Source organism: Gymnoscopelus braueri (genome assembly GCF_963280865.1).
Source record: "Gymnoscopelus braueri genome assembly, chromosome: 9".
Taxonomy (NCBI): Eukaryota; Metazoa; Chordata; class Actinopteri; order Myctophiformes; family Myctophidae; genus Gymnoscopelus; species Gymnoscopelus braueri.
Window position 1 is genome coordinate 36,607,517 of NC_137610.1, and position 16,015 is coordinate 36,623,531.

The window sequence follows — 16,015 nt, forward strand, 5'->3', positions numbered from 1 at the left end:
TACATAAGGGTACCAGCACTTTTGGCCTTCATCGGGGCATGATGAGTGTGCAGCTTCACCCAGCTGATGGCTGCTCAGGTGGTCATGGTGGCTACTCAAATGGAATTGGACGTTACAGTAAGTGTCTTGCTCAGGGACACTTCCACTTCGTTTTACTGGGCGGGCCGGGAGGTAAACAGTTGACCTTCTGATCACCAGACAGCCCCTCTACCCACTAAGCTACGGCCACCCCAGAAATTGGTTAAACAAGAAGGACTTATGTAACCTGACTCCGCCAGATGGAGTCAGGTTCACAATACAGCCTCCATCTGGGATCGCTCAGCGAGTAGAGCTACTCCGCACCGCGGCGTGTGCGAACCAATCAGCGGCTGCTAGGGGCGGGATCTTGGCGAGACTGGATGTGACGCCATCGAGAAGCGCTTATTGCGTTGTAGTTCTTTCACGATCTTTCATGGTTGAATAGTATACATCCAATCGGTCCCATCCAATCACCTGCCAAGTAGCTTGAAAAAAGGGATCGACCGTCTTGCAGCGATTCTGCTGCCGGGGTCCCAGATGGAAGTTAGGCTGTGAAACAAAATGTGTGTCGCAAGCTTCTTCCATCTGGTGGATTCAGGTTAGGACTTATGTGGATGTAAGGCAGAACTCACGCACACACACACACAAACACACACACTCACTCGCATTCAACTGATTTCACAGTTCAACACGTGAAGCCAATATTTTACAAACCCTCAATGAGCATTCAGCTATGTACGACCCATAGTTTCCTAAATAGGAAAAAGAAATACTGCTTTATGAGCCCATAAAATGTGTGTGTTTTATGCTGTGTGTCTACCTGTGTAGGGTAATACTTCCTATGAATCCCACGTCTGTCTATAATGCATTATAAACATACTTCTAATCTGCTTATAACACTATGGAATGATAAGAACTCATACATACTGTAACCATAATGCTTTAAAACAATAATCATAACATATGAGGCATTTTATAATGACTTAATAATAATAATAATAATAATAAACTTTATTTATATAGCACCTTTCATAACATGAATGCAGCTCAAAGTGCTTTACAAAGCAAACAAATAATAATAAAAAATAAAGCAGAAGTGCTTTACAGAAAAGCAATAATAATTTAACAATAAAGCAAAAAGAAGATAAAGCAAAAAGAAGGTCAAGCATTATAATACTTCATAATTGCTGGACACTCACAGACATGTTATGGCAAGGAACATAGTGTATTAGAATTCTCATCTATCTATCTGTCTGGTGCTAAAGTAATGACATTCCTAACGGTGTAGGCAGTGTGTTGTTCTAGCATAGATGTAATGCTATTTTGTCACTTTGCTTAAAACACTCAATGACCACTTATTGTATAGTGACATATAATCATACTATAATGAATTATAACCATGATTATAATGCATTATAATTATTATAATGCATTATAATACACTATGATCCTGGCCAAAAGAAAAGGTCTGTGAGTGACCAATAATTCATTATGAATAGCCTATTTATTGTGCTTATAACTGTAATTATACAGTCTTACAAGGACATTACAAACCAAAGTATTTATACTTGACCTTATAAGTCATTATAAAACCCTTAATAAGGTTTTATTCTTATATAGCATTATGAGTACTTCTGGGACATGGGATGCATTGGAAGTGTTACCGTTCCATTTGTACAGAGTTAAATTAACACTGCAGATTTTACTGTGCACTCACCCATCCCCTCTTCTGTTATCCACCTATATCTCAACTGTGTCCGATCATAGCTACTGGCTGCCTCATGTGGAGGTGGTACTTCCCCTATTTTCCTCCATCGCTTCCGCCCACACTCCTCTGGGTGTGTCTGAGAATCTTGTCTGTCTCTCCCACACCTTCTAACAACAGACCTGTGAGTATTTGTTCCCCCGGGGCTATGAGCCAGCAAGCCTCCATTGACAAATGCACCCATACACATGCATGAACGCACAGACACGTGTGCGCACACACACACACACACACACACACACCTTTTTTTATCTGTACAGCAAACTACAAGCTGAGCTTGTAGATCTGCTATTTTCGCCATATGATCGCCACACACCGAGAAACCGTGAGTTGGTCCCAGCTGACGTGATTGTTATGTCGTAGTAATTATGTTGTCAAACATCATTACAGAGTCAGAATTCCCTGTGTGCATGACATGTGTTGGCTAATAAAAGTGACTGTGACTCTGAATAGATGTTTGGATATAATAAAAGTGATGACGGAAGGAAGGGTTCTTCCCGTTTCTGTAAATCTCTGTCTAGGAATTAACTCTCTCTCTCTCCCCTCTCTCTCTCTCAACACACCAGTCTTCCAGCTTCAATACAAGCAATCATATCCCCATGGGGACACTCCTCCCTACCTCCTTTCATTCAAAACAACCAATAACGAGGACTCCAAAGTGCCTGGGGATTTTTTTTTTGGACTAAAGTGAAGAACAAAAGGCCCCACAGATTATTGCAAACACATAGGAGAAGAAACGTAAAGGCGTTCAAATATAAGACAGGAAAGCTGTCTACAGTAAAGCCATTTGCAGCTAAATGTTTTACATTCTCACAGTTACATTTAACACTCAGGATTTCACTGTGTATTCTTTGGAAACACTGCAGTTAATTTTTACTGGACCTCACTCCATGCCTTCTGGTTATCGATGCACACACACTCTCTCTCTCTTCCGTCCCTCTCTTGAGTCTTCCCCCCTTTATCTGTCCCTCTCTTCTCCAGGTGGAGGGTGTTACCCTAGCGACCACCTGAGTCCCAGAGAGACAAGTCCTAATTGAGGGCCTTGGTTGTTGCCACGGCAGCTAATGCAAACAATGCGAGGTAATATGTTGCCCTAGTGATGAACTCTGACCCAGAGTGGCAAAGGGTTGTAAATGAGGTAGGCTGACCAGCACGGCTGTTATGAAAGCATTATGACGTTGACAGTAGTAACACAACCTCCTTTATTCCTCTCTTCATTCCCCACCATCCTTTTCCTCTCACTGCCCTTTCATTACCTTTCCCCCTCATTCCCTCTCTCCTTTTTTTCCTTGTCTCCACTCTTGTTTTCAGCTCTTTGCTCTAACTTTCTTCCCATATTCTTTCCCCCCACACACACACATACACACACACACACACACACACACACACACACACACACACACACACACACACACACACACACACACACACACACACACACACACACACACACACACACACACACACACACACACACACACACACACACACACACACCCTCACCCTCAGACCCTCCACCCATCTGAAAGACAATTGTGTCATTGAGGAGAAAATGAGCTTTGTGCTGATGAAAGTGAACATTCCAGTGACCTTGCAAGGCTCAACCCCAGCTGTCCTCTGACACACATCACCCACCATCTTGACCTCATCTCTTCTTTGCAAATCTTAAGTTTCTACTTTATTTACACGACTGTTATTTCTCTGTGCCATGCTCCCACCCATTTCATTGGATTGATTCCTTCAACAACCCCCCTCTGCTACCTCACTTTGCGGCACCCTATTCTATTCTATTCTATTCTATTCTATTCTATTCTATTCTATTCTATTCTATTCTATTCTATTCTATTCCATAACACACACCGATCAACTCTCTTCCGCTACTCTTTGCTCTGCTCTGTGTTGGTAGTACGTTCTATGTAAGTTCTAATATGTGTTCCTGTACAGTCGCTGTTGTCCATTCATTTACTAACCCCGTCATTTAATGTCCTAATCTGCAGTTCATGAATACAAAATCACATTCCCATATACTGTTATATACTGGTCATAAAGACTATGCATTCATTACTGCAGCCCTGTTGAATTAATTTACATTTTTATTGCATATGTGCCCCCCCCCCCCCCCAAACACCCCTTCATATGAAAGTGAGAGAGAAGGCCCCATTATGAAGGAAAAAGAATGCTGAACAGCTTATATTTCCACATCCTGTCCCAGAGTAGATAGGCCGATAGGAGGCAAGCCCTTCGGAACAAAGTTACTAGAGCCCCAGGCAAGCAAATGTGCACCTGAGAATGACACACCAAGCTGATTAGAAGGATAACTACCGGGCCAGCTTTGTAAGTGCACTGCGTTTGTGTAGCGGAAGTTGAGAGCTGGTTAAGTCCCGGGAAAGACGCACTGTGATTGGCCAGTAGTCACTTTGAGTGGCAGTTGGGGCAAACGCAGTCAGTGGGGCAAACGCAGTCCCCACCAAAAATATTTACGATTCTGTCCGGTACATAACTCGGACGGTGCTTAGTCGACTAGCAGACCATCGGCCGGTCGTCGTGGGCACTCGCGCCTGGAGGCGCTCGGGCGCGACTCCTCGGCCTCAAGGTCTGCTGAGTCGGCGCGCCTCCGTCATGGTCCAAAACTATACTTTATCGGCGAAAAAAGTCAGCGGGTGACTGAAAAAGTTTCATCCCAAGCGGGAGTCGAAACCAGACTCCCTGTGGTAATGGATAGGGAGTCTAATGATTAGCGAGGTGCGGCACTGTGGCCGGTGCTGAGATTAGGTATTCTGGCTGTATTAGAATGTGACGTCCTAACTCTTGTATTGTAGAAGAAAGAAGTCCCCGCCCGCGCCCCCGCCCGCCCGCCCGCCCGCGCCCCCCGCCCAAAAGGCGAGGCTCCCCAAACACTGTGCACTTACATATGTCGCAACTACAGGCTCTGCCCATTACTCTCAAGCTGCAATGAAGTGGAAGTAAGAAAAGCCACAAAAATGCGATCCATATCAGGATAATAATTAGTGGTTGAAATGTTTTGTGACCAGTAGGTTGTAGGTCATTACCTACAACCTGACCGCTTTAGATTGAACTATACGACACCTTTAATTTAGCAATTTACGTTATTGTTGCAAAGCACTGATTGATTTGAAGAGTATAGCCAAAAATAATTCCTGAAGAAGATGCACTTCATTGTCACTTAGATGCACTGTTTAGGTACATACATGTGAAAAACTTATGCTCAGAATCTCCAACACAATAAAAACATGATTGTCAGCAGTAATGCAAAGTCTACATGGCTTGCAGTCAACTGGATAAACATGCAAATGTTTAAAGGTATTGGTTCTTTAAAGAGCAGTCGATATGTTGAGAGTATCCGATGTTGTGGTGGTTATACTGTAAGCAATGCATTTACTGCATTAAAAACCATCGACAAATTGAATTGCAATCGCAATGCTGGTCTGAAAAATTGCAATTACATAACCCTAACCCTAACCCTATCCCAAATCTTAGTATTGAGTGAATGAGTGAGGAGATACATGCCTTCATATTACACACCCAACTTTAACTCCAGACATTTCTTTTGTTTGATGTTTTTTTGTGATTATTGTGGTGTGTCATATGACTGTATAGTGCGGCATCCTTGGAAACAAACATTAATTAATTCAGAAGTTGGTGGCACATACTGTATCAGCAAAGTCCTGATGGCCGAGAATATTTAGTTGTTTATGGATTAAAATTTCAATTCCTAATTCCAAAATAGCTGAAATCACAAACCCCCTAGAGCAGAGCACAAGTAAGACGCGCGAACGCGGGAAGCGAACGCAGCCCTCTTTTTTTTTTTTGTCTTTTTTTAATTGTTATGTTGTGTATTTACGGACTTGTAATCCGTGTTATTTCAACGTGATGGGGAGAGCGTAGAGAGAAAGTCACGTGACTGCCTCCGCCTCGTATTGAAGTTAATGGGGGGGATATGGTTCTCCTATGCACGGAGTTTCGGAGTTCCTAGTCATCTATGCACGGAATTGGCGTTTGGCAATCCGTGCTATTTCACCGTGTTTGTCAGCAGCCAATGAGAGCGCGAGTCTCATGGGGGCGCGGCTGCACACAGGCAGTGCACACAGAGCCTCAGAGCCTCAGAGACACACACAACCCGAGCAGGGTTTCATAGTAAGCTCCACTTTGGGCGGAGGCGCGCCTCCTTCCGCGTTCGCAATAAAATACAGTTTTACATGAACATAACATTGAACCTTCAATGCATAATTAAACTACCACATATCATAGTACAATCCATAGAACCATAGTACAATCCACAGAATCAACCTATAACAATATGTCTGAATGCCACAGGGAGTAGGCCGGGGAGGTGGAGAGAATTTGAAAACCAACAGCTGTACAACCAGCTGAGACAGCGAAGCACGTAGAACAGAGGCTGCTTAAATGAACCGCTGTGGGAATGAGGGCGTGAGTGAGTTGGCTTGTAGCGAAAGAGAATGACGCGAGGTTGAACGTACTGACTTGTGGGAGTACGAATGAATTAGCTTGTTAGCTTGCGTGCCTACATGAACTATTGCTACGCTGAATGTGTACTGACATTCCCAAAATAGGGATGCCAGGGTTAATGTGGGTATTATATAGTATTATATTGTGTGAAGTCAAGTAACCTCGGGCCAAAGGCGTATGCTCTAGTTTCACGCTATAACAACGCCATCTGTTACTGGTGATATCTGCACGCCCAGATATTTGTAGCTCTGGACCACCTCGAAGGAGAAAATGTGGAGGTGGTCCAGACTCCAGCGCTACAAATATCTGAGCGTGCAATTGGACAATAAACTGGACTGGACTGAGAACACAGATGTCTTATACAAGAAGGGCCAGAGCCGGCTTTACTTCCTGAGGAGGCTCAGCTCCTTTGGTGTGTGTAGGACTCTGTTGAACATGTTCTACCAATCAGTGGTGGCCAGCGCAATACCGTATGCGGTGGTATGTTGAGGGGGGGGGGGTAATATTAAGGAAGGCGACAGCAGGAGCCTGAATAGGCTTATCAAGAAAGCTGGATCTGTCCTCGGTACCACCTTGAATACTGTGGAGGAGGTGGCCAATAGCAGGATGGAGACTAAACTCCTGGCCATCATGACACTGTGGCAGGGCAGAAAAGCTCCTTTAGCAACAGACTGTTACACCCAAGTTGCAAGAAGGAGCGCTATAGGAGATCTTTTCTGCCTGCAGCAATAAGACTGTACAACTCCACATCTGGTTGGCTCGATCAGGCTGATCAGGCTGTTTAGGATTGGGGATGTGGGATGCAAGCCATCAGACTCTTTAGTAGTGTTTGGTCTGTCAATGTTTTATATTGTAGGTTGACTATGCTTAGATGCCTATTTTAGAAGTTTTTATTATTATAATGTGTTTTTAATGATGTTTCTATGAGAGTTGCTGTAACACTTTAATTTTCCCTCGGGGATGAATAAAGTACCTACCTACCTACCTACCTACCTACCTACCTAGTTGTGAATGAAAGCATGGAAAACAAATATGTTAACATTGTTGACAGTGTCATCAGCAGCTCTGTTTGTATCTAAACTCTCTATGTCTCTCTCTCTCTCACACCAATTGAACCTGTCCTTTGAAACCCTATTGTTCCATCTGATGACAAGCATGCTGCAAGACCAAATCCTGACGTTGAACGATTAAGCCATGTTTTTCAATATTTTTAGAAAATTCCCAAATCTTTTGGAAAATTGGCAAACTCTAAGCTCGCCGCGCATCACGATCTGGCAATTTTTTTTCCCCCCGCCAAAAAATATAATGCCCCCAAAATAGAGAGGCCACGGTTAAAGTGGTTCCCTGACCCAGTGTAAAGCTTCTGTGATCCTAGAGCAGGATTTCTCAAAGTGGGTGGCACCATATGGTGCCGTGACGCCAGTCCGCAGAATACTATGATGTATACAATTATTATTTTATATTGTTTATAGTACAAAGATATTTTCAATCAAGTCTCTTAGCCATCCAGGATACAAGTCCAAAGACATTAAATATTTTAAGAGCATTGAAATCACAAAAATGAAACACTGTGTGTGTTTGTTTGAATGTTGTGGCACCATCATCATCTTAAAATAGCCTTCACTGCGGTGAGGACCAATGGGGATCCGTAATGAACAATAAACAATAATTATAAAAATAATAGTAATAATCATTATAATGATACAAATAGTTATAGTATCCTATCACACTGTTATGTTAAATGTCAAAGTAATAACATATGCCATGGCATTCCATGGATATACGGTGCTTGAGTGACATGTAATTTAGGGGTTCCTTCCATCTGTGGATGAAAAGATTCTATATAGGGGTGGCCTGAGCCCAAAATGTTTGCAAACCACTGTCCTAGAGGCCTGTTTCCAAAAGGAATTAAGAAAACACAGGCTCATTTTCAGATCAATGTCTAGGTCATTGCCATCATGAAAAAGAGAAAATGGAAAACATGATAATTCGGTGTTATGAGGTTTTACATACAATCGCAAAGGTAGGTTCTCATACTGCTGTGCATAAAAAAGACTTGTCTTTTATGGAAAAGACGTGGCTTTTCTTGGGCGACATGTGGGAGACATTAGGGAAATCCTTATACGTAGGTCTCACGTCCTGTCTATGTGATCAGTCAAATCAGGGAACAGCAAGTACAATTTGTTCAATTTTCACATGTGTGACAGACTAGAAAACACTGAAGGACAAGACTAAAAGTCTAAAAAGTCTCACTAGCAGGCATAGAGGCTATGCTTCTCCTTATAACTGGAGCAAAAATGTTTTGAACTGTCTAACATAACAATCCTTGGGGTACAAATTTAAGAAAAAGCTGCCAGTTTAGCCTGACAGTAGGCCTATAGTGCTTTGATTCATCTTCTGGGGAGAATTAAGGTGCCCAGTAAATTCCATGGCAATCCGGCCAGTACTTTTCAAGATATCCTGTTTGGCATCAAAAGTGTCCGGTCGACCGACTGCCCTAAAAATGGCAAAGAATTGAAAGTGACTTTTCATGTAATAATTTTGCCAACTAGAGATAGCCTGTCCCTCATATTCTCTCTCACACATCTCTCCCTACATCTGTTATAAGCAGTTCTCCTGAATCACCTCTTCAGGAAACACTACCCTTCCTCTCTGCCTGACCTACTTGTTGTTAACTAGTTGTACGAACGCTTGTTTTCTATTGCTGTATTGTTTATTGGATCGTGTTTAGTCGATACACTTACTTGTTTTAGCTCATGCTCATTTGATTTAGCTATTTTGTCTCATCTGTTTAAGGAAATAGGTAGCTGATATATTGCACTTTTACCTTAGCGCTAGGTATACTCTTGGTTGCTTGTTTTTGCAGAAAATGCACTTAAGACTTCTGGTGATTAGTAGTTTCCGTTCCCTACCTATGTTGAATACACTTATTGTAAGTCGCTTTGGATAAAAGCGTCTGCTAAATGACTGTAATGTAATCACTGTGGAGGGCAGCGATTCAGGAGTCCCGAGTTGGTGTTGGCTAGTCCGCACTCTCGCATCACATAAGTATAAGCAGTACTTTGACAGAACTATCCTAAAAATCCTTATCGAGAAAAGTTCATGCGTAAGGGCTTAGCCCTTTCACCTGGTATACATCTTATTGTCCTGAATGGAGACTGGGGATCAAAACCTACCTGCGATTAGGCCTCATCCATAGTTGCCAAACTTGCCATTAAAATCTCTGGGCAGATAAAAGATTGATGCCTGTTAACTATGCCCAGATAGAAGAACATGAGTACAAATAAGTCACATGGACACTCTTGATTAGTGGTTTTGCATTTAAAGTGTTAAAAGATTCATACAAGAAAGGTGATTATTTGGGACGAAAGTCTTGGACAGACTGACAGACCGACCGACTGACAATTCAGAGCGGCTAAAAGGCTGGGGTCCTGCTGCATATCATCTCTTCTTGCAGCATCTAAGGTATTTTCACCATAATGTTTGTGATATGTCAACAACTACCTGGCTGGCATAGAAGTAATTACAATAAAACTTGTGTTGGACAGTCTTATTAATACCTTATTAATGGCTGATCAGAAGCAGAACTGGTGACTGGTCCTGGTTAATACAAAAACGCTTTCAAAAACAGTGAGAAGTGTGTGTGAGTGTGAGTGCTGCTTATATGGTGATTAAATTGTGGTTATTTGTATAATTATTAAAACTACTACAATTACAATAGCCTATATGATTGTCTCACAGGCCGTACTGTACTTAATGACTGACAAGCAGTGGTGCACTGCTGTTCAAAGGTCCGATTTTACTGATAAGTCTTATCAGCTAATCTACGAAGGGGAAAATAAGCCCACTGCTGCATCTGAAGCCACAGATAAAACACAACAATTAAAATGTACTCATAAACGTGACCCAGTATCCACATTCTGGGGGTGAACATTTGCCAATAATAGCTGATCTAAAAGCAACACCTTGTGAGCTTGTAGATCGGCTATTTTGGCAATGTGATTTGGTGTAAACAGAAAAAAGCTGTCAAGTAGGCTACAGAGCCAACTCAGGTCCACTTTAGAGAGGATTCAAGTACACGCATATGCTACTTGCAAAATGCCATCATCATCAGTAGGCTACTCCAACCCAAAGGAAAAATAAAATAAAAACAACAACAACAGGTAGCCTATTCACAAAATAGATAGGCCTAAAGGGGGGGAAATGAGTGGGGTCACAGCACTTATTTTTTATTGTACACCCCACTGGGGTGTACAGTCTTCCCACAACATTACCAACTTCCCGGCTTTCCCCACTGTTGGTCCCTTCAGCTCTTCTTTATTCAGACAAGACAGACCGGTTTCTCCCTTTTCTTTTCTCACCCACCCACACGCACACACGCACGCACACACACACACACACACACACACGCACGCAGCTCCAGAATCATTCACTAACATCACTGACCCCAACTCCCATTTGTTTTGAGCTGCCTGTCATCTTGATCTCATGTATCAACAGTAACCTCCCATAATCCCTATTCCTCCAGCTGAGAATGCAGGTGACGACAGTCCTTTTCTGATGTAGCCTACCTATTCGTCATTACATTAGGCCAACATCAATATCAGTCTGTCCCTCGTTCCCTCCCTGATAATCTATTCTGATTGAAGCCGGATTGTTTGGGCATCAAAGGAGAAACACACACAACAAGTCAAGTGGGTGACAATACAGCTGGGATAGTGACGCACTAACAGACACACGAGGCTTCCTGTGTGTGTGTGTGTGTGTGTGTGTGTGTGTGTGTGTGTGTGTGTGTGTGTGTGTGTGTGTGTGTGTGTGTGTGTGTGTGTGTGTGTGTGTGTGTGTGTGTGTGTGTGTGTGTAGTAGTAGGCTATGCCTATTAATACACAACAGGAGGTTTACATATGACAACAAGCTTATTATGATGTAGCCTACATGAGAATGTGTCAAAGTAGCAGCAGAAGGTGTCTGCTGTCAGTTCCACACAAATTAGCAACACCCTCGTGACAGGCCAGCAAACCAAACCATATCAAAGTGGAAAGGGCATAAAACAGTTCCACTTGACAAAAGCACTTTTCACTTTCGGATCCTCGTCCTTGATTTAGCCTGTTTTTTAGATTTTAGAATGCTAGATTTCATTTGTAGCAGGTGCCTGACAGACATCTGCTAAAGGCGATACACTTGGGTTTCTGGTTAAGTGGTTGAAAAAGTACAAACATTTTTGTACTTAAGTAAAAGTATGAGTATCAATACTGCAGAAACACTCTATGTTACAAGTAAAAGTCTGGTTTTCAAAATGTACTTAAGCAAAGGTACTCATTATGCACAATGTCCCATTTCAAAAGTTTCGAAATGTATACAATCCATTGAAAATAGCTGATCTACAAGCTCACAAGTTGTGAGCTTGTAGATCTGCTATTTTCAAATAGCCAAAGTAGGTCTGAAGTGTTAATGTATGTTTTACAAAGTAACTAGTAACTTATGTTTTCAAAAAGTACAATATTTGCCTCAAAAGTGTACCTAAGTACAGTGCTTGAGTACATTACTTTACACCACTGGTTCTGTTGTGACTGTGTGTGTACCTGTTCTTCTTCCCTCTGCAGCTCGCCGATGTAGTACTGCTCCATCCAGCGCCGCGCGTTCTCCGAGTGCCGGTGCGGCGGACCCTCCATCTCCCCCTCCACGTCCCTCCCGGAGCGCCGCAGGATCAGCGCCTCTCCGCCCGGGTGCATCCGCAGGAACCCGGTCACATCGTACACCCTGGTCCCCAACAGCACCCAGCAGGAGTCATTGGTACAGTGGCGAGCCACCTCCTTCTCCGAGAAGAACCGCGGAGACGTGGACGGAGACATCTCTACTGGAGAGATGCGAGGTGTAGGTGTGTTTAGCCTCTACCTGTCTCCACCTGAACTTTAACAACTGAAGTAACGTGAACCGTCTCTAGCCAACACACTGTCTGCAGGAGGAGGAGTGCGTAAAGACCTCCTCGGAAGGCCGTCGACTGACCGCGTACTGACTGTACTGTGTTTCTGTACTGTAATAAAGTTCTTCTGTGTTGACACTGACTGACTGCTGAGGAGCCAACCATACCAGCTCATTAGCATAAAAGTTACTTATTCATGAGCACTAAAAGCGCGAGGGAGAAAGAGAGAGGGAGATAGAGAGAGAGTGGGTGTGACGGTGTGTGTGTGAGAGAGAGAGGGAGAGAGAGAGAGGGAGGGAGAGAGAGAGAGAGGGAGGGAGGGAGGGAGCCAGGGAGGGAGAGAGAGAGAGAGAGAGAGAGAAAGTGAGAGAGAGAGGAGAGGAGAGGAGAGAGAGGGGGGTGAAACACCTGAAAGCCTTTCGCTCTGTACAAAACAGCAACGCACAGATTCCCAGAAACACGATACATTCCACTTCAATTGGGATGCGAAAGTAGAGAGAAATTGTGGGGAGGTTTGTGATTTTATAAAAGTTTACCGGCATTTGTATGTAAATGTAGCCTATTAGCTAGTGGGCTTGTTGAGAACTTGAGACCTATAACCGCCTGTTGAATGAGAGTTGTTGTTTGGGGGCTTTTTGGGCGTGTGTGTGTTTACTGTTTTCCCCCCTGTTTAGTGTGCTATTCACTTCCTGGTGTCCTGGAGTTCATCTTTTCATACATCTAATGGGCTGCAGTGCTCTTGTAGGGAAGAATAACAAGAAGAAGAACGAGAGTTTGTTCAGGTAGGCTCCTATTGTCAAAGGTAGACCTAAATCAATAACATTATACATGCTGCAGTGCACCGTGCACCTGTATTTACAAGTCTGTGAAAAATGTCCAAAAACAAACACAGTCATAATAATGTGCTTAAAAATGTCCTTCAATTAAAAGGGTATCTGACTGTTAAAGGAGAACTTGACCCATTGGTCCTCAGACTACTCAGTATTAATGCTCATATAAGATGGCATCATTTCTGTCTACTCACTTTGTGTGTCAAAGGAGGGCTGTGGACAGTTCAGAAACCAGTGACATAATTGGTAGGCAGGTTTGGTCATTTCTAACAAGATTTCAAACTTTTGCTTTACAATTTAGGCATGTAGCAGATGCTCTTAATCGAGAGCAATTTACAGTAAGCAAGGTAAACACAAGGTAATACATCAAATGCATAGAGTACAGATAGTAATCTAGGATCATAGGTAGCCTAAACCAAGAACCTATCATCAGTCTAAACAGTATAATATGTTTATGAATGCAAGAAGAATGGCCTCTATTTCAGCATGCCAACTTTCCCAGAAGAGAAAGGCTGTGTAGTTTGTATTAACTTGGAATCCCCTTCCATGATATCACTGGTAGGCAGGCTTATGAACTGTCCACAGACCACCAATGATACACAGAGCATGTAGACAGAAATGTTGTAATCTTATAATGAGCATTAGTGAGGAGTGGACCGATTAGAAGATATGGTTTAAAATGGCAGATCAACTATTCTCACAGTGCGACACCATTGTACAAATAAGTGTAAAATAGGGCTTAAGCATTTAAATTACACTGTATTATGAGGGTTTGGCAACTTGGGGGTTCACTCATAGCTGGATCCCTGAACAGGCCAGGGACCAAAGGTCAGAGGGGGCCTCTAGAAAATTGGGCCAACTGAGACCCATTGTTCCGGACCCTGAAACAGAATTTCAGAAGCTGAACCAAAAAGACCCCACATATAGAGGTACATTTTATACAGGTAAAGTAGGCAACTACCTGGGGACCAGAGCAATAAGGGCTCATTCATGATGGTCAGAAGGGCCCCATAGGATTTTCTGCCCTGGGTTCCAACAGTCTCAACTATCGCCTTTGCTCACAAAAGGCTAAATATTTAGTTTAGCTGTCCTTTCTGGTTGGCCACAGCCATAGGATCTTCTGTATACTCTAGAACAGGGGTTGTGTTGCCCGTCTCCTGCACCCATTGTTTCCACCTAGTGGCGTGTTTCTGTTTTGTAAAATGTTGGCATTTCGCTTTTATTTAGAAGTTTTGAAGTAAGCTGTATAATTAGTTAAAACTAAACACCTGTGATCAGTAAGCTGTATAGTTAGTTAAAGCTAAACACATGTAACAATTAAACAGAAGCAGTGTGACTACACAACTCAGTTTGTAGAGAAGCAGACAGCTCAGCAGTCAGCAATTAATTTTCCACAGGAGCGTTTGGAAACATATGTTTTATTTTAACCATGTTTTGTGTTTCATGTAAAGTATAGTTAATTCATTCATACTTTATCATGTTGCTAATTTCTGTTTTCCATTATGATAGTCCTTTCAGCTTTCATAGCATTAATACTATACTGTGTGTAGGCAAGAACATACTATTTGTAAATTGTAACATATGTTTGGTATGGTTTTTTGTCTGTTCTGTTCATTTCAGTTTTACAGTAACTCTTTTGGGAGGTAATAAAACACCTTAATCAAGTAAGGTTTTTGTCTCTAATTGGAGGACTGTTTATCTACCCGTCAAACTGGACACACTAGCTAGCCTAACATTCAGGGAGGGCAGAATAGGGGTGGGCAAACTTTTTTAATTATAGACTATAATAGGATTAATTTAATATGTAGACTATCTGCAAGTGAAATAAATAAATAATGGTATTTACGATCTGATCCATGCTCAGCCCTGCACCAATCAAAGTCACTGGATTGGTTTAAAGATGGGGACTCAAGGGAAAACCTGAGTCAACAAAAGACTGGTGTCTACATGACAAGAAAGAGACACAAGTGTCTACACGTTGACAAGAAAGAGACAGAGGAGAAAGTGGTGCAGTTAGCTGGGGCATTAAGGCCACTGTGGCCTCAGGGCATGCAATTTTTTGAGGGGCACAAGGCCAAACTGAGCAACGACGGCCATGGCCTTAGTGGCCTCCCTGAAATTCCTGCCCTGGCAACAACTATGCAGTGATAGTGAAGAAAGGGAACATGGAAAGACACTTTATTTTTTTATTTTTTTTATTTTTTATCCCACGATTTTGTAACCCTTTTTCACCCGGTGCCAATTTTCTAAGTGATCCTGGGCGCTACACTCCCCCCACCAGCCTAGGGAGCCCAGGGCCGAGCTCATGCCTCCTTCAATGCATGAGAGCCTACTGACTAGGGTTTAACATTCTCCGGGAAATAGCTAATTTTAATTCCCGGGAATTTTCAGACCTTTTCCCGGGCTTCCCGGGAATTCCCTTTAAAGGGTAAAAAAAAAAAAAAGTACCCACTAAAATGCATTTATATGTAGATACTTAAATAGCCAATTTTATATTGAGGTGCCCAAATGTCCCTATTGTGTCCACCTATGAACTTGCACTAATAATGACTTAAGTTGATTTTTTAAATCATATAAATATAATATATAAATATAATATAGTGCCCTGGCGGAGATTTGCCCTGTTGCGCAGCAGCGGGTGAAGACGATTAACTTAAACGAGGAGCTGCGCTGTGCACCCAACACGCACTCAAACAATGTCAAACTCTAGCTGCTGAAATAAACGTTCCATTTGTATCATTATTGACAAGAGAATTTGCAAAAGGATTATTTATTTATTGTCCATCAGAGCGCCGGTGAGGTCACAGCTTATCTCTACTTTTGTAGGATATTGATTTGATAGCCTAAACTTGTAATTTGTTTGCAGTTATTAATTTATATTAGGCTACTTGCTGGATATTAAGACTCCATTTTTGGGATGTTGGCTGTATGTTGTCAAATGTATTAATCTATATTTTGTTGTTGATCAAATGTCGGGTTTTGTAGTGTGAT

At 42.5% G+C, this 16,015-nt stretch overlaps 1 protein-coding gene across 2 annotated transcripts in view; it reads right to left on the bottom strand.

Annotated features, from left to right (window-relative positions):
- Positions 1-12,337, bottom strand: part of fa2h (fatty acid 2-hydroxylase) — a 113,851-nt gene extending 101,514 nt beyond the window's left edge. Inside the window, exons 1-2 of one of the 2 annotated variants that reach the window (XR_013933739.1) lie at positions 12,223-12,337; positions 11,854-12,190 (exon numbers count right to left, since the gene is read on the bottom strand). Coding sequence is in view for 1 of the 2 variants with exons in the window: in XM_080437470.1 (XP_080293596.1) it covers positions 11,854-12,123 (270 nt within the window). In the remaining variant the exon portion in view is untranslated. The remainder of the gene's footprint in view (positions 1-11,853; positions 12,191-12,222) is intronic. The other variant, XM_080437470.1, reaches the window with a different exon arrangement.
- Positions 12,338-16,015: the final 3,678 nt, after the last annotated feature.